Consider the following 18,077-nt stretch of genomic DNA (forward strand, 5'->3'; position numbering starts at 1 on the left):
GTGAAACGTGATAAACCATGATGGATGTACTTATGTGTATGTATGAAGTAGGTGGGTGAGTGACTGAGTGGGCTTTGTGCCTTATTCTGGCCATAAGGATGGGTTGACATAGGAATTGGTTTCACACATTGTCCCCATGTGGAGAACAAAGTGTGATAAGCACTTGCTTTAACCACTAGACTATCCCACCACACTTATCTGTTAATCAAGTTAAAAAATTGTACTGTACATCATTCTTTATATTTGTTTTTAATAATGTTTTCAACATTACAATAAAAAAAGTCCCCATTGGGATTCTGGGTTAGAATTGGCTCCCAGTAAATGGGTCCCTGCACAGAATATAAATATTAGTGGTAGTGGTATGGTCATTTGGTAACTGACATATTAGAAACACTTTGCAACACAGCAGTCCAAATTAAATCGGTCCTAAGCAGCCTATGCTTGTCATAAGAAGAGGCAACTAAGTTAATCAGGTGGTAAGGCTTGTTGACTTGGTTGATCGTGTGTAATCATACCCTGACGGCATGGGATGTTGCTCATGATATCAATCACTGGATTGTTTGTCCAGACTTGGTGACTCACAGGCCGCTGTTATGTAGCAGGAATATTGCTAACTGTAACAAACAAATTTTCAGGAATAGGAATATGTTTAGTAACGTACATGCAATGCTAAAGCTCTTCACAAAGGCCAAAGGTATTCCTGAAATATGTGTTCAGTTTAATTTAGAAAACATGTTTTTTTGCCTTTGATCTTGCCACCAACAGTTTTAGAATGTCCTTTGAATGTTATGACCTATTTTCCTTTCCCAAAAGATGGTCAGCAGCCATCACTGCTCAAGGTCTGAATGTCATTTAAATGTTATAACATGTTCCCCTCCCAGGTAGATGGTCAACAGCCATGTCTGTTCTCGGTCAGAATGACCTTCAAATGTTATGACATATGTCCCCTCCCAGGTAGATGGTCAACAGCCATGTCTGCTCTAGGTCAGAATGACCTTCAAATGTTACGACCTATTTCCCCTCCCAGGTAGATGGTCAACAGCCATGTCTGCTCTAGGTCAGAATGACCTTCAAATGTTACGACCTATTTCCCCTCCCAGGTAGATGGTCAGCATCCATGTCTGCTCAAGGTCAGAATGACCTTCAAATGTGACGACCTATTTCCCCTCCTAGGTAGGTGGTCAGCAGCCATGTCTGCTCTAGGTCAGAATGTCCTTCAAATGTTACGACCTATTTCCCCTCCTAGGTAGGTGGTCAGCAGCCATGTCTGCTCTAGGTCAGAATGACCTTCAAATGTTACGACCTATTTCCCCTCCTAGGTAGGTGGTCAGCAGCCATGTCTGCTCTAGGTCAGAATATCCTGCAAATGTTATGACATGCGTTCCCTCCCAGGTGGATGGTCAGCATCCATGTCTGCTCAAGGTCAGTGGATCTCCGCCACCTTCTACAACATCATCATCACCCGAGGGCTTCAGATAGCTGGACGCAGCGACATCGGCGAGTGGGTCACCAAGTTCAAGCTGCTGTATCAGTATGACTACTTCAGCCCCTGGTACACATACCAAGACCCTCCAGGAGTTGATAAGGTACTCACATTAAGTAACCACACCGCCACCCTGGTCTGCTGGTCAGCCCGGAGAGTGGAAGGTCACATGTTTCGATCAACCAATATTTGTTACCCTGTTTGGCGTATAGAGATAAGGGGATAAAACAAGGACTGGTTGGCTCAGTCTGTCTATTAAATTATGTCTAAGTGAGTATCCATGTTAAACTCAGGGGCACAGGTGGCCCAGTTGTCTAAGGCGACGCAATTCGCTGTCCTTGGGCACCCAAGAAACCTATGATTGTGGGTTCGAATCCCTGGTCACCCCAATTATGTTTCAAGGTTTGTCAGAACCATGCCCGTACCCGAGGGTTTCACCGAAGTGGTAAACGTCTGAGACCTGCATCACCTCAGGCTTTCCTCCCACATTAGCTGACACGCCATGATATGACTGGAATACTGTGTAAAGCGGTGTTAAACCTAACTCCTCACTCACTCAAGTTAAACTCTGGCATGGTGATTCAGGGAGTTAGCACTATGAAATGAGCATAATTCCCACTGTTACAAGCAGCAACACACACACAAGAATGCACATCGCTCTATAAGTGAAGTAATCTTGAATCTCTAGCTATCACCTCATTTCACCTTTAAATTAACGTTGTAAGCTTGACAATCTGATGGCTGACAATCAGTGTGACCACTGCACCAACATGTGTTAAAGCTAACGATAGATTGGATCATTCTTGTTTGAAAATTAACTGTCACATGGACATTGACGGTAATTTACATGCTTGCTACGATAGCCACAGCTGAATTTCTTTTAATGATTCAAACAGACAAACATTTAGTATACATTTTAAATTTGTATGTGTGTAGGACGCAATATTGATTTGGAAACAATGGAGCCGTAGGTATAAATTGGCAATTCAACATGAACTAAAAGTTAATTCTTAATGAAACTTACCAAAAATATTTTCTCAAATGTTGTTGAAAGCCATTATGCAGCCATTTTACTTAGATTGTAAGATTATCCATGTGGTTATATATGATTATCCATGTTCGTGTAAGACCATCCTTGTGTTTGTATATGATTATCCATGTTTGTGTATAAGAACGTCCATGTTTGTGTAAGACTGTCCATGTGTTTGTATATGATTATCCATGTTTGTGTAAGACCATCCATGTTTGTGTAAGACTGTCCATGTTTGTGTAAGACTGTCCATGTGTTTGTATATGATTATCCATGTTTGTGTAAGACCATCCATGTTTGTGTAAGATTGTCCATGTTTGTGTAAGACTGTCCATGTCTGTGTAAGACTGTCAATGTTTGTGTAAGACCGTCCATGTTTGTGTAAAACTATCCATGTTTGTGTAACACTATCCATGTTTGTGTAAGACCGTCAATGTTTGTGTAAGACCGTCCATGTTTTTGTAAGACCATCCATGTTTGTGTAAGACTATCCATGTTTGTGTTAGACCGTCCATGTTTGTGTAAGACCGTCCATGTTTGTGTAAGACCATCCATGTTTGTGTAAGACCGTCCATGTTTGTGTAAGACTATCCTGTGTAAGACCGTCCATGTTTGTGTAAGACCGTCCATGTTTGTGTAAGACCGTCCATGTTTGTGTAAGACCGTCCATGCTTGTGTAAGACCGTCCATGTGTTTGTTTATGATTATCCATGTTTGTGTAAGACCGTCCATGTGTTTGTATATGATTATCCATGTTTGTGTAAGACCATCTATGTTTGTGTAAGACTGTCCATGTTTGTGTAAGACTGTCCATGTTTGTGTAAGACTGTCAATGTTTGTGTAAGACCGTCCATGTTTGTGTAAAACTATCCATGTTTGTGTAACACTATCCATGTTTGTGTAAGACCGTCCATGTTTGTGTAAGACCATCCATGTTTTTGTAAGACCATCCATGTTTGTGTAAGATTATCCATGTTTGTGTTAGACCGTCCATGTTTGTGTAAGACCGTCCATGTTTGTGTAAGACCATCCATGTTTGTGTAAGACCGTCCATGTTTGTGTAAGACTATCCTGTGTAAGACCGTCCATGTTTGTGTAAGACCGTCCATGTTTGTGTAAGACCGTCCATGTTTGTGTAAGACCATCCATGTTTGTGTAAGACCGTCCATGTTTGTGTAAGACCATCCATGTTTGTGTAAGACCGTCCATGTTTGTTTAAGACCGTCCATGTTTGTGTAAGACCGTCCATGTTTGTGTAAAACCGTCCATGTTTGTGTAAGACCATCCATCTGTTTACGACACTGCAGGTGTTCACAGGCTGCATTGACAGCACCACAACGGTGGAGATGTTCCTCAACTTCCCCATAGAAGCGAAGTCCATCAAGCTGATGCCCACAGCGTGGAACAAGGGAATATCTCTCAAGTGGGAAATTCTCGGATGTATTGAAGGTACAGTAAACTACGTTTATAACGCACATGCTTATAACGAACTGAAGGTTATAACAAACTGTTTTTTGGCCCTGTCCATTTGCTGTATATATGCTGTATATGTGCTTATAACTATGGTTATTTTTAACTAATGTGTGTCCAGGACAGAATAAATAGTCAGGACATCCTGCTTGTGTTCATGTGAGGATTCCAGGACAGAAAAAATAGTCAGGACATCCTGCTTGTGTTCATGTGAGGATTCCAGGACAGAATAAATAGTCGTGACATCCTGCTTGTGTTCATGTGAAGATTCCAGGACAGAATAAATAGTCATGACATCCTGCTTGTGTTTATGTGAGGATTCCAGGACAGAATAAATCCTCTGGACATCCTGCTTGTGTTCATGTGAGGATTCCAGGACAGAATAAATAGTCACGACATCCTGCTTGTGTTCATGTGAGGATTCCAGGACAGAATAAATCCTCAGGACATCCTGCTTGTGTTCATGTGAGGATTCCAGGACAGAATAAATAGTCACGACATCCTGCTTGTGTTTATGTAGGGATTCCAGGACAGAATAAATAGTCAGGACATCCTGCTTGTGTTCATGTGAGGATTCCAGGACAGAATAAATCCTCAGGACATCCTGCTTGTGTTCATGTGAGGATTCCAGGACAGAATAAATCCTCAGGACATCCTGCTTGTGTTCATGTGAGGATTCCAGGACAGAATAAATAGTCATGACATCCTGCTTGTGTTTATGTAGGGATTCCAGGACAGAATAAATAGTCAGGACATCCTGCTTGTGTTCATGTGAGGATTCCAGGACAGAATAAATCCTCAGGACATCCTGCTTGTGTTCATGTGAGGATTCCAGGACAGAATAAATAGTCACGACATCCTGCTTGTGTTTATGTGGGGATTCCAGGACAGAATAAATCCTCTGGACATCCTGCTTGTGTTTATGTAGGGATTCCAGGACAGAATAAATAGTCAGGACATCCTGCTTGTGTTTATGTGGGGATTTCAGGACAGAATAAATCCTCTGGACATCCTGCTTGTGTTCATGTGAGGATTCCAGGACAGAATAAATAGTCACGACATCCTGCTTGTGTTCATGTGAGGATTCCAGGACAGAATAAATCCTCAGGACATCCTGCTTGTGTTCATGTGAGGATTCCAGGACAGAATAAATAGTCATGACATCCTGCTTGTGTTCATGTGAGTATTCCAGGACAGAATAAATAGTCAGGACATCCTGCTTGTGTTCATGTGAGGATTCCAGGACAGAATAAATAGTCACGACATCCTGCTTGTGTTCATGTGAGGATTCCAGAACAGAATAAATCCTCAGGACATCCTGCTTGTGTTCATGTGTGGATTCCAGGACAGAATAAATAGTCAGGACATCCTGCTTGTGTTCATGTGTGGATTCCAGGACAGAATAAATAGTCATGACATCCTGCTTGTGTTCATGTGAGGATTCCAGGACAGAATAAATAGTCATGACATCCTGCTTGTGTTTATGTGGGGATTCCAGGACAGAATAAATAGTCATGACATCCTGCTTGTGTTCATGTGAGGATTCCAGGACAGAATAAATAGTCAGGACATCCTGCTTGTGTTCATGTGAGGATTCCAGGACAGAATAAATCCTCAGGACATCCTGCTTGTGTTCATGTGAGGATTCCAGGACAGAATAAATAGTCATGACATCCTGCTTGTGTTTATGTGGGGATTCCAGGACAGAATAAATAGTCATGACATCCTCCTTGTGTTTATGTGGGGATTCCAGGACAGAATACATAGTCATGACATCCTGCTTGTGTTCATGTGAGGATTCCAGGACAGAATAAATAGTCATGACATCCTGCATGTGTTCATGTGGGGATTCCAGGACAGAATAAATCCTCAGGACATCCTGCTTGTGTTCATGTGTGGATTCCAGGACAGAATAAATAGTCATGACATCCTGCTTGTGTTCATGTGGGGATTCCAGGACAGAATAAATAGTCAGGACATCTTGCTTGTGTTCATGTGAGGATTCCAGGACAGAATAAATCCTCAGGACATCCTGCTTGTGTTTATGTGGGGATTCCAGGACAGAATAAATAGTCAGGACATCCTGCTTGTGTTCATGTGGGGATTCCAGGACAGAATAAATAGTCATGACATCCTGCTTGTGTTCATGTGAGTATTCCAGGACAGAATAAATAGTCAGGACATCCTGCTTGTGTTCATGTGAGGATTCCAGGACAGAATAAATAGTCAGGACATCCTGCTTGTGTTCATGTGAGGATTCCAGGACAGAATAAATCCTCAGGACATCCTGCTTGTGTTCTTGTGTGGATTCCAGGACAGAATAAATAGTCAGGACATCCTGCTTGTGTTCATGTGTGGATTCCAGGACAGAATAAATAGTCATCACATCCTGCTTGTGTTCATGTGAGGATTCCAGGACAGAATAAATAGTCAGGACATCCTGCTTGTGTTTATGTGGGGATTCCAGGACAGAATAAATAGTCAGGACATCCTGCTTGTGTTCATGTGAGGATTCCAGGACAGAATAAATAGTCATGACATCCTGCTTGTGTTCATGTGAGGATTCCAGGACAGAATAAATCCTCAGGACATCCTGCTTGTGTTCATGTGAGGATTCCAGGACAGAATAAATAGTCAGGACATCCTGCTTGTGTTCATGTGAGGATTCCAGGACAGAATAAATAGTCATGACATCCTGCTTGTGTTCATGTGAGGATTCCAGGACAGAATAAATAGTCATGACATCCTGCTTGTGTTCATGTGAGGATTCCAGGACAGAATAAATAGTCAGGACATCTTGCTTGTGTTTATGTGGGGACCTGGGCAAAATAAGTTCCCCTGCTCATGTGGGGAGTCTTGGGCGGAAGGGGACCCAAGTACTGATATTTGTCCAAGACCTTGATGTTTGTGTGTCATCATTCCCCAAACTTCATGGAAATGTTTACTCATTCCATCAGCCGATTATTTAGAGGGTGCAGTAATAGTGATGTATTGATGATTTCTGATTGCAAATTCACTTGCTCAGTCATAATATCCAGATTATTTCCACTAATTTCAGACGATTGTTTTGCGGAGTATGGAGTGAGTGGGCCACTGTTTGTCCAAGATGGCGGCTTCACTGCCTCCAGTGTCCTTGACCCTATACACAGTCCACACGATTGTCGTCTGCATGCTAACGGAGTACATTATTACCCATCCTGCTGGAAGCCGACATCAGCTGACGCAGGAAACTGGCTGGGGATTGACCTTGGATCTGTAAAGGTCATACGAGGGGTCACCACGGAAGGCAATCCCCGTGCCCTGGAGTGGGTCACCAAGTACAAGGTGAACTACCGAATCGAAGATGGGACGAACCGATACTTCACCTATCAGGAACCATATGGAACAGATTATGTAAGAATGAAATATCATGTTTATTTAGACATGCAACTCTATAGAAATATATCAAACAGCTGTATTCAGTCCCATTCTAAGGTCATGATGACCCAAGTGGTGTTCCTGGATTAAAATAGGTTCCCAGCAACCTATACTTGTCAAGAGAGAGGTCGTGATGGATTGGGTGTCAGGCACAGTGACTTGGCATGTCATCTTACCCCAGCGTCCCAGGTTGTTGCTCTTACGATCAATCACTAGATTGTCTGATCCAGACTTTATAGATACATGTTGCTTTCATTTAGCTGGAATTTTGCTGATAGCAATGTGGATCCAATGGTATTTGCTGAGCATCCCTGCACTGACAAAACCATTCAGTGTTAGAAATATTACTTGGGGCAGTCGGGTAGCCCAGTGGTTAAAGCATTCACTCGTCACGCCAAAGACCCGGGTTTGTTTCCCGACATGGGTACAATGTGTGAAGCCCATTTCTGGTGTTCCCCTAGTGATATTGCTGGAATATTGCTAAAAGTGGCGTAAAACCTTACTCACTCACTTACTATAAATATTACTGACCCGTGAAGATCCGGGGTAGAATAGATCTTCAGCAACCCATGCTTACTGTAAAAGGCGACTTTGCTTGTCATAAGAAGCGACTAACAATCAGGTGGTCAGGCTCGTCATCATATCCCAATTGCGTGGATTGATGCTCATGATGTCAATCACTGGATTATCTGGTCCAGAATAAATTATTTACAGACTGCCGTCATATAACGATGACGATAGAGGCGATAAACAACAAACAAACAAATATTACCAATGTTGCCACAGGTACATTCGTGTTGGGCTTGTGCATTATCACTGTTATCGACACTCTCTACACACTGTGTGTTTGGTTGCAGATTTTTACAGGGAATACCATCAACAATGTGTCTGTGACGAACTTCATGAAGTCTCACTTCCAAGCCCAACATGTGCGCATCAGCGTCATCGACTTCCATACTGCAATAGCCCTCAGGGTCGACCTCTTTGTCTGCCCAATCAGTGAGTTCCGAATGAGCTTCCCGATTGTTATAATTCATAACGGATTTTCACACTTAGCCTGGATTCATTAATTGTTTTTAAAATTTATACTTTCATTCCCAAAATTCCTGGGGTAGTAGGGACAAAAATAAGATACAACAAAAATCTCATTTTATTGTAAAAAACATTATTGATGGAATGAGCCTCATGTTATTTTTTCTTGTGTATAATACACAGCCTTGTTTTATCAGTTCATTTTTTCATGGAAACATGCTGTCCTTTAACTAAAAAAATCTCTTCAGGTCTTTATTGGAGAGAGCAGGAGAAAACTATTAAAAGCAATATGTTCATTTAACAGTACATTTGTGCTTATACTGTTACGAGACTATTATTTCTGTTTCATAATTTAAATAATAATTTATATGGCCAAAAAATGATAAGTAGATCGTTAAAAAATGTAATCTGATTGGCTTGGCCTTGAAAGGAAATTGCAATATAAAACGATTAGTTTCACATGGTCATGAGGAATGTTGTCAAAATTAGAATATGGGAGACAATAAGAGCCCTTTAAGAACTTTTAAGATACATAAAAACTATATTAAAAAGATACAAAAGCATTCAAAATTGATGCTAATTTATATACCTCCTCTATAAACCGAATTGGAATTAAGCACATCACCAGTGCATACACAATCCCTACATTTGTTATAAGAAAGTGTTTGTCTTCAGCAGAAAAAAATTACATCGTATACCTTTTTATGACGCTTTGAACACCTGAACACTTTTTATAACCAGACAGTGTAATTACATGATTATTTGCGTACTTCAGTACAGATTTGTTGACATGGTATTTCTGGTGTTACGTGCTCATAGTAATGTCTTTGTGTTGGGGAAAAAAACATCAAAACTCTTCAACCCTGTGTATAAGGCGACCCCCCTTGAAAGCCCCCTAACTTTAGGTAAAAAAAACCCCTCGCCTTATACACGGCCATATGGTAACTTTCTTTGCAATTTCAGAAAGTGTTTCTTATTTATGAGTTCATCTATATCAGACTGAGAGTTTGTAATTCACCAAGTATTAAGGTCTAAAAATAAAATTAATAAGCAATTTATATTGTGCTATATTATTATTACCCCTGTTAATGTATATCAGTGTGCTCTCAAGTTCCATGCTCAGCTCCCTGAGGAGTATACAACCCAAGGTGCTAGAAGGTTAACAGTCACATAACTGTGTCATTCGATCAGGTACCCACTCACTGCTGGGTGCCCAGAAGCAACTCTGATTTGAGCCTTAAGATTATCCTAATCCCCATACCTTGACATAGACTTATGACAACCATATTGCCCAAAATCGGCCTGTTGCAGAACGGAGCGGTCGGGTAGCCTAGTGGTTAAAGAGTTCGCTCGTCACGCTGAATACCCAGGTTTGATTTCCGACATGGATACAATGTATGAAGCCTATTTGTGGTGTCCCCCACCATGATGTTGCTTGAATATTGCTAAAAGCGGCGTAAAACCTCGCTCTCTCGCTCGCTCGCTCGCTCGCTCGCTCACTCACTCACTCACTCACTCACTCACTCACTCACTCACTCACTCACTCACTCACTGGAATCTCAACAGTTACTGGAGAAACACTGTGTTTCAGCATGTAGGGAGATTCCTCTCATCAGTGGACCACAGAAGATCGATGACAGTCAGATCACGGCCTCGTCTTCCCTCAACTCAGAACATGGTCCTCAACGGTCCCGCCTCAACCAGCCAGCCCAGGGCGACTACATCGGGGCGTGGGAGGCGGAGTACAATGACAAGAACCAGTATATACAGGTTTGTCTGTGCGTCCATGGATAACGATGGATATAGACTGAGGGGCACAGAGAGACAAGTTGTCCAAGGGAGTGCAGTTCCTATGATTGTGGATTTACTCTGTGATTTAACTGAAATACTGTTTAAAAGTGCATGAAACCAAAATCCCTCACTGTCGAGGAATTTGTAGTGCATACTGGTTTGTATGGGAGTCCATAGAGGATGGTGGCAGCTCGAGACACCTGACTCGCCATCAGCCAGACAGATTGATTGTAAGTTGACTCCTACAACAATGAGCTACTGTGGTTCAGTCCCTGCATGCCTGCATCGTTACAAAAGATGTAATCAAAATGGTATTTGTTGCTACCCTGCCTGGGGCTCAGCATTGAGGGGATGAAACAGGGACTGGTCAGCTCAAAGTATACTGTGTCTAAGAGGAGTATCCAGATTTAGCGTCGGCATGGCATCTCAGAGGGCTATCACTCTAAAACCAGCAAAAACCCGAACAAGTACAAGCAGCCACATAAACATTAATTCGCATGCGCACACATACGCGTATATATAAACGCGCATACAGACATTTATGCACACGCACGCACATGCAAGTCACTATATAAGTGCAATAATCTTGGACATTATACCCTATTCCACCTCACCGAAAGTTACGGGTGATCAGTTCTTCAATGGAATCCCATAAAGATCATATTTTTAAGTTAGGTAAGAGTGACATTTGATGCCCTGCTGTTTGCTGCTCGTCAGGTTGACCTGGGACGTGTCGTGGAGGTGACGGCCGTGGCCACTCAAGGGCGAGATGACAAGAACCAGTTTGTGAGAGCCTACACCCTATCCTCCTCCACCGATGGCAAACAGTGGTTCCCTTACTACGTGGGCAACACAGTACAGGTACAGCACAAGAGCATTCTCTACCACAAGGGGGACCTGTGAAGATCTGGGGTAGAATAGGTCGTCAGCAACCCATGCTTGCCGTAAAAGGCAACTATGCTTGTCGGAAAAGTCGACTAACGGGATCGGGTGGTCAGGCTCGCTGACTTGGTTCATGCATGTCTCGTATCCCAATAGCGTAGATGAATGCTCAGTAACAAACCAAGATACATCATCTATATCCCAGGGCTCAAATGTGGTTCTCACAATCTCAAAGTGCCTGCCGATTTGGTTTGTTATGCAACTCAGTCTAACGAACCAATCAGAATGCGAGTTACAAACCAGCTTCAATGTTAGGTCAGCGATATAAAACAACATGGCGGGCAATCCCATTGATTACGATAGAGTTTGTGAGAAATTCAACATTGAAAGACACGCAATAGAAAGCCCTAAAAATCTTTTTGATTTGTCTTCATGTCCATTAAAACTGGTGGTGACAAGTTCCCCCTTACCCATTTCCTTTTTCCTTACCTCTACGCTTCTTTTTCCTTACCTCTATGTTTCTTTTTCCTTACCTCTATTTTTCTTTTTCCTTACCTCTATATTTCTTTTTCCTTACCTCTATATTTCTTTTTCCTTACCTCTATGTTTCTTTTTCCTTACCTCTATGTTTATTTTTCCTTACCTCTATGTTTATTTTTCCTTACCTCTACGCTTCTTTTTTCCTTACCTCTATATTTCTTTTCCTTACCTCTACGCTTCTTTTTCCTTACCTCTACGTTTCTTTTTCCTTACCTCTATGTTTATTTTTCCTTACCTCTATGTTTATTTTTCCTTACCTCTACGCTTCTTTTTTCCTTACACCTCTATATTTCTTTTCCTTACCTCTACGCTTCTTTTTCCTTACCTCTACGTTTCTTTTTCCTTACCTCTACGTTTCATTGGTCGGTAAAATGTTATGAAACTCAAGGGCAGGTAATTTGAGATGACAAGAACCACGGGAATGGATCCAGGGTTTAGAATAGGCTTACTGAAATGTGAGCCCTGGAGATACAGAGGATGACCATGATATGTCATACAAAACGGAGGCTATTTCTCTTATTGTTTGTATTGTCAGACATTTGACGGAAACTGGGACTCGGAGACGGTGAGGAAGCACTACCTCATGATCCCCATGAACGTCCGCTTCCTGCGGCTGTGGCCGACAGACTTCCAAAAAAGGATTGCTCTCAGATGGGAGGTGTATGGCTGTCCAGGTACAAAACGTCAAAGTTCACATTAATGAATCTGCTTGATGTGTGTTTTCCTTAATAGTGAAGGGGCGGTCGGGTAGCCTTGTGGTTAAAATGTTGCTAGTCATGCTGAAGACCTGGGTTCAATTCCTTACATGGGTACAATGAGTGAAGTCCATTTCTGGTGTCCCCAGTGATACTGCTAAAAGTAGTGTAAAAGTGTAAAACCTTACTCACTCACTCACTCCTTGATAGTGAAAGAGTGTATATATATATATATATATACAAGTATGATCCAATTGCAGAAGAGAGTGCTCAATACAAAGTAGAGCATAAATACAGATTTGGATACATTTTCCTTATATCATTTTGCAACTCCATGGTATTGCGTACGATCATCAGGCATAATGAAACATGGTTTTTAGTTTGACCCTTTCTTTTTTGCTCGGCTTGAGAAATATGAAAAAGAGACAACTCTCCAAGCACATCTGGAAGTTAAAACGAAACAAAACCAATTACAAAATCAAATGGGACATAATCAAGAAATCAAACACCAACAAAAGAGACTCAGGTATTTGCAATCTATGCATGGAAGAGAAGCTCGAGATTCTCATGCTAACATCTGACAAGCTAATCAAAAGAACCGAGCTCATTTCCACCTGTCACCAAGGTAAACCCCAAGCCGAGCAAAAAAGAAAGGGTCAAACTAAAAACCATGTTTCATTATGCCTGATGATCGTAGATAAAAACTGGAGACATTGATCTTTCATCAGAGGACCCTGTGTGTTCCTCATTGCCGACAGTTCAGTCAGATATACAGTGTTACATGTGCGGGATAAAACAAGTCCAAGGGTCGTCATAAACCTCAGGAAACAGACATAAAATATCTCATGCTGGCGTACATGTACTCGACAAATAGATTCTAAAGAGCATTGTGGTTTATCAGCCTCCATAGCCTGGTGGTTCATTCACAACATTGCAGGTACAAAGGTTGCAATATAAAATCAGCAGTATTTTGTGTGTGAAATGGAGAGGTCGGGGGGAGGGGTGTGTGTGTGTGTTATTATTTATAAAATACCCAGACTATCCAAAGACAGGATAATGGGATGACCTCACTGGAAATTTTGTATACCCTGCCATGAAGTGGGGAACAGAGTTCGTCCGTCCGTCTGTGTGTCTTTCCGACCGTCCACTTCTCAAAGGGGACTAATTTTCTCAAAAACTATCTAAGTCAGAGAAATGAAATTTTACACACTGATGTTACTGGTCATGAGTTTGAAAATCGGGGTCATAAATTCATGTTCAACTTACTGCATACTGATTGAAATGGGGACAAGTTTTCTCAGAAACGACTGCAGTTGCATGAATGAAAGTTTGCATGCTTATTTATAAGACACTTATCAAGTCTGAGGTTGAAAATTTGTCCCGTAAGTTATTTTTTACAGAGTTACCGCCCTTGATCCATGTAATTTTAGTTAGGTACTGCATAGTGTCTGCAATGGGGATGAGTTATTGTTTCCAGAGGAGGGGCTTTTTGTGTGTATTAATTTCACATTTAATAATTGTTTCTGAAGACGTAAAGCAGTCCAAGTGGCTATCTCTTCTTAAGGCTTTATAGGACTCTTTTTATAGTTTATAGTTCACTACCATGACAAAACATAATTCTAATGAGCCCCATGGTGGCGGATAGTGATAACCAATCCAACTGTTTATTACAAAATTAAATCATCTTCTTACAAGAGAGTCTTTTTTGAGCAATTGTAGCAAATAAATTCTGCATTAAAAGCATCTCACTATCCTCGCATTTGACATTGCAAGGCTGGAGTTTGTGAGACGATCTCTTTGTTCCAGGTCCCATGTCGGGGGTGGCGATAGGGTGTTTCACCGATGTGAAGGAAGACCGGGATCTGCCCTATGAACCCCTTAGTGACCCAGCCGCTGGGGTGTGGCCTCCGTCCTGTATACACCACTGTTACCTCAAGGTGAGTTGAATTGGGGTTTAACGTCGCAGCCAAGATTTTTGCCTTATTTTGCGACGTGCATGCACGTGTGTGTGGCTGCTTGTTTTAGTCCGAACTGATCCCGATTTATAGTGCTAGCCCACTGAGATACCATGCTGCAGTTAAACATGAATACCCCACTCGGACACAGTATACTGACTCCGAGCTGACCAATCCTTGTTTTATCCCCTTAATGCCAAGCTCCAGACAGGGTAACAACAAGTACCATCTTAAAACACCCTTTGGTATGACGTGGCCTGGGAACAAACCCGGACCTTCCGCTCTCCAAGCGTGAGTGTGTGAGTAAGTTGGGTTCAACGCCACTTTTAACAGTATTCCAGTTATATAGCGGCGAGTCAGCTTAATGTGGGAGGAAATCCCGCAGTGATGCAGGTCTCAGACGTTTACCACTTTGGTGAAACCCACGAGCACGGGTATGGTGCTGACAAACCTAGAAACATAATCGGGGCGAACCGTGATTCGAACCCACAATCATAGGTTTCTGGTGTGCCCAAGGGACGCAACTCTGCATAGCGAATCGCGGCGCCTTAGACGACTGGGCCACCCGTGCCCCCCTCTCCAAGCGGATGCTCTACCACTAGACCATGGAGGCGGTCTACTTCAGGGTAGGCCTTCTGGGCCGTGAGTTGCTGGTGTTATCACCTGAGCTGAGTGAAACATTCTGTCCATATCATAGACAGCTTGTAAATAAAGTCTTTGCCAGATAAATCAGAGATTCAAAAGCAAACATTAATGCCTCTCAAATGATTAAACACAAACAGCTAGGCCATCAATTTTGACTAGCCGATCCCCATTTTCGTCTGCTTCTACCCAAAGCATCTTCCACTGGGTGCCGTTCTTCCCAGGCTAATACTGCATGATGAAATTTAAAAAGAAAAATCGGGAATGAAAGCATTGGTCAGTTTTATGGAAAACATCTTACTATTACACGAAAATGAGATTTATATTTCCTATTTGCTTGTTCGGGCGGTTGGGAAGCCTAGTGGTCAAAGCACTCCCTCATCATGCCGAAGACCCGGGTTCAATTCCGACATGGGTACAATGTGTTTAGCCCATTTTTGGTGTCTTCTGCCATGATATTGCTGGAATATTGCTAAAGCAAACTTTACTCACTCACTCTGCGTGTTCAGGCTATAAAGACCTATGATTGTGTCAAGATTGCTGCAGAATGTATGGTGGAAGCATACGATGTCACAAGAGCATTTCCATGACAGTTGGCATTTTGTTTCTCTGTATAATTTGGATGCATTATGGGTACAAATAGACAAGGCGACCATGCTTTTCGTAAGAGGTGACTAAGGGGATCGGGTGGTTAAGCTCACTGACTTGGTTGATGCATATCATCCTATCTTAATTGATGCTCATGATGTCAATCACTGGATTGTCTTGTCCAGGTGCAACCATGCTTGTCGTAAGAGTTGCTGAATTGTCTGGTCAAGACTCGATTATTTACAGACCGTCGTCATATAGATGGAAGATTGCTGAGTGCGGCATTTAACAACAAACAAACAAACAACAAATAAACTCTTGCAGTGGTGTCAGAAGAGTATCTTATTGAGGATATCATTTTCTTACACAGGGTTATTTCTACGCTGGAATACAGAACGGATATGAGTGTTTCTGCGGCAACTCGTACGGGAAGTACGGCCCCGCCGCCAACTGCTCCATGCCCTGCTTCCCCCACCCCAACATGAAGTGTGGCGGCCCCCTGGCCAACTACGTCCACAGTACAGGGCTGTGTAAGATCTGTGCATTCAATATCATAGGGCAGACAAATAAACTATGCCTCCTTCTCTTTAGTTCTGGTCGACTTTTTACCAACTTACAAACACTGTTTTACCACTCTCTTAAAAATATTCATTGTCATGTTAACTACAGAAAATGAAACAAAAGAAGAAAAAGAATTCTGTGATTTTTTTAAGTCAAAGGGTGCATTCATTACCTAGTTTGAAATGACTAGAAAGAAAAATAAATTGTTCAAAAATAAATATGTTCTACGTTCTACGTTGGAAAATATTTTTGTTGTATGGGACAGGAGCAAATCACACCATAAACGTCTATTGGTGGTTCAATTATTTACTGACGATGCCATGATCCACATACACTGATGGCCCATGAAGATCCGGGGTAGAATAGGTCTTCCGCAAGCCAAGCTTGCCGTAAAAGGTATATGCTTGTCGTAAGAGGCGACTAACAGGATCAAGTGGTCAGTCTCCCTGACATGGTTGATGCATGTCATTGATCCCAATTGCGTAATATGCTCATGATATCAATCACTGGATTGTCTGGTCCAGGCTTGATTATTTACAGACAGCTGTCCATAGCTGGAATATTGCTGAGTGCTGCATTAAACAACAAACAAACAAACAAGAACAAGACATACACTGATGATGCCAGGCAGTGTAGACATGGCACGGCTGTAATGTAAACAATACCACCCGCCTCTGCAGCACCTAACAGCATGCAGTGATAATACACTACACTTTGCTTCTTCCTCATTCGTTGTCAGTTGGCATTTTAAAATACCGTATTCGACGTAATAAGTGCCCCGCTCTAACAAGCGCCCACGGCGATATTTGCTAATATATTGGTTAGTTAACAATCCCAATTAGCACCCCTTCTGAATGATCGATGTACTATAACCAGGGTATTAATACTGGTCGATTTTTTACCACTCTCTTAAAAATATTCTTTGTCATGTGAAATACAGAAAATGATTGAAAAAAATCACGTGATTTTTTTTTCTTCTTTTGTTTCATTTTCTATATTTCACATGACAATGAATATTTTTAAGAGAGTGGTAAAACAGTGTTTGTAAGTTGGTAAAAAATCAAGACTTATTAATTTGTGTATAATACATGTGTTATATGCATCCTTAATTATGGGAAATTAAATTCTGGAAAAATATATCTGTCGTATATAAACATTTCAGGCTGTCAGCATAAACCACAAAATTTACGATCTTTCAACTCTGTTCTTTAATACCAAAATAATGTTGTAATAAGAGCCCCCTATTTCTAATTTTGAGAGCGCCCTGGGCGCTTATGTCGAATACGGTAATTATATGTACACTTGTTGGTTTCAAAATGAAAAGTTGTTGCTACGATGTTTAGCCCTCACTCTATGAAGATTCATACTCCAATGAACCCACACAAAGTGAAGGTCAATTCCTTATTATTATGCTTATTAAAATGCTACATTTAAAAGATTTCACTTTGTTCTTTCGCAAATATAATAGCGCCTCTTTCTCAAATTGAAACTTGTTGTTGGTGTGTTCCACTCAGGGTCCAGTTCAAAAGTTTCATGTCGGATAAAAACCTATATTCCTTCAACAAAATTAAGTTAATTTTGTTGGATGGAAAACTTGGAGGACCATTAGGAATTAACTTAAAGGGGAAGTGTACACGCAAAAATCACTTTCTTTCTTATTTTAAACAAAACGGAATTTTAGAATAAGTTAGTATCAGTGTTTGAAAATATACACTCATTTTTCTCACAGTCAATGTAGCGAGCTCGCGATAAGTGTGAAAATGTGAACCAATTTTATGAATAATATAAATTTGATACGTGTGATATTTTAATTGTTTTGCCTCCAAAACTACTTGGTAAGTACTTTTCATGATGAAAAAGTACAAGAAAAATAGGTTTATTTTCGTGTGAACTTGCCCTTTAAGGAATTAAGATTTTTATCCGACACCAAAGTTTTGAACTAGGCTGGAATAGGTTGTGTTGAAGATGACACTGGCTGATGGTGATCCATC

The 18,077-nt window shown here is 41.4% G+C and overlaps 1 protein-coding gene across 1 annotated transcript in view; it reads left to right on the top strand.

The window, feature by feature from the left end:
* The window catches only part of LOC124117485, a 113,501-nt gene that overhangs the window by 40,099 nt on the left and 55,325 nt on the right, over positions 1–18,077 (top strand). Inside the window, exons 21-29 of the mRNA XM_046479401.2 lie at positions 1,393–1,586; positions 3,821–3,962; positions 7,042–7,376; positions 8,258–8,399; positions 10,024–10,202; positions 10,941–11,084; positions 12,181–12,319; positions 14,147–14,277; positions 15,896–16,055. Coding sequence (XP_046335357.2) covers positions 1,393–1,586; positions 3,821–3,962; positions 7,042–7,376; positions 8,258–8,399; positions 10,024–10,202; positions 10,941–11,084; positions 12,181–12,319; positions 14,147–14,277; positions 15,896–16,055 — 1,566 coding nt within the window. The remainder of the gene's footprint in view (positions 1–1,392; positions 1,587–3,820; positions 3,963–7,041; positions 7,377–8,257; positions 8,400–10,023; positions 10,203–10,940; positions 11,085–12,180; positions 12,320–14,146; positions 14,278–15,895; positions 16,056–18,077) is intronic.

This window comes from Haliotis rufescens, unplaced genomic scaffold (genome assembly GCF_023055435.1).
Source record: "Haliotis rufescens isolate VD_foot unplaced genomic scaffold, xgHalRufe1.0.p SCAF_7, whole genome shotgun sequence".
NCBI lineage: Eukaryota > Metazoa > Mollusca > Gastropoda > Lepetellida > Haliotidae > Haliotis > Haliotis rufescens.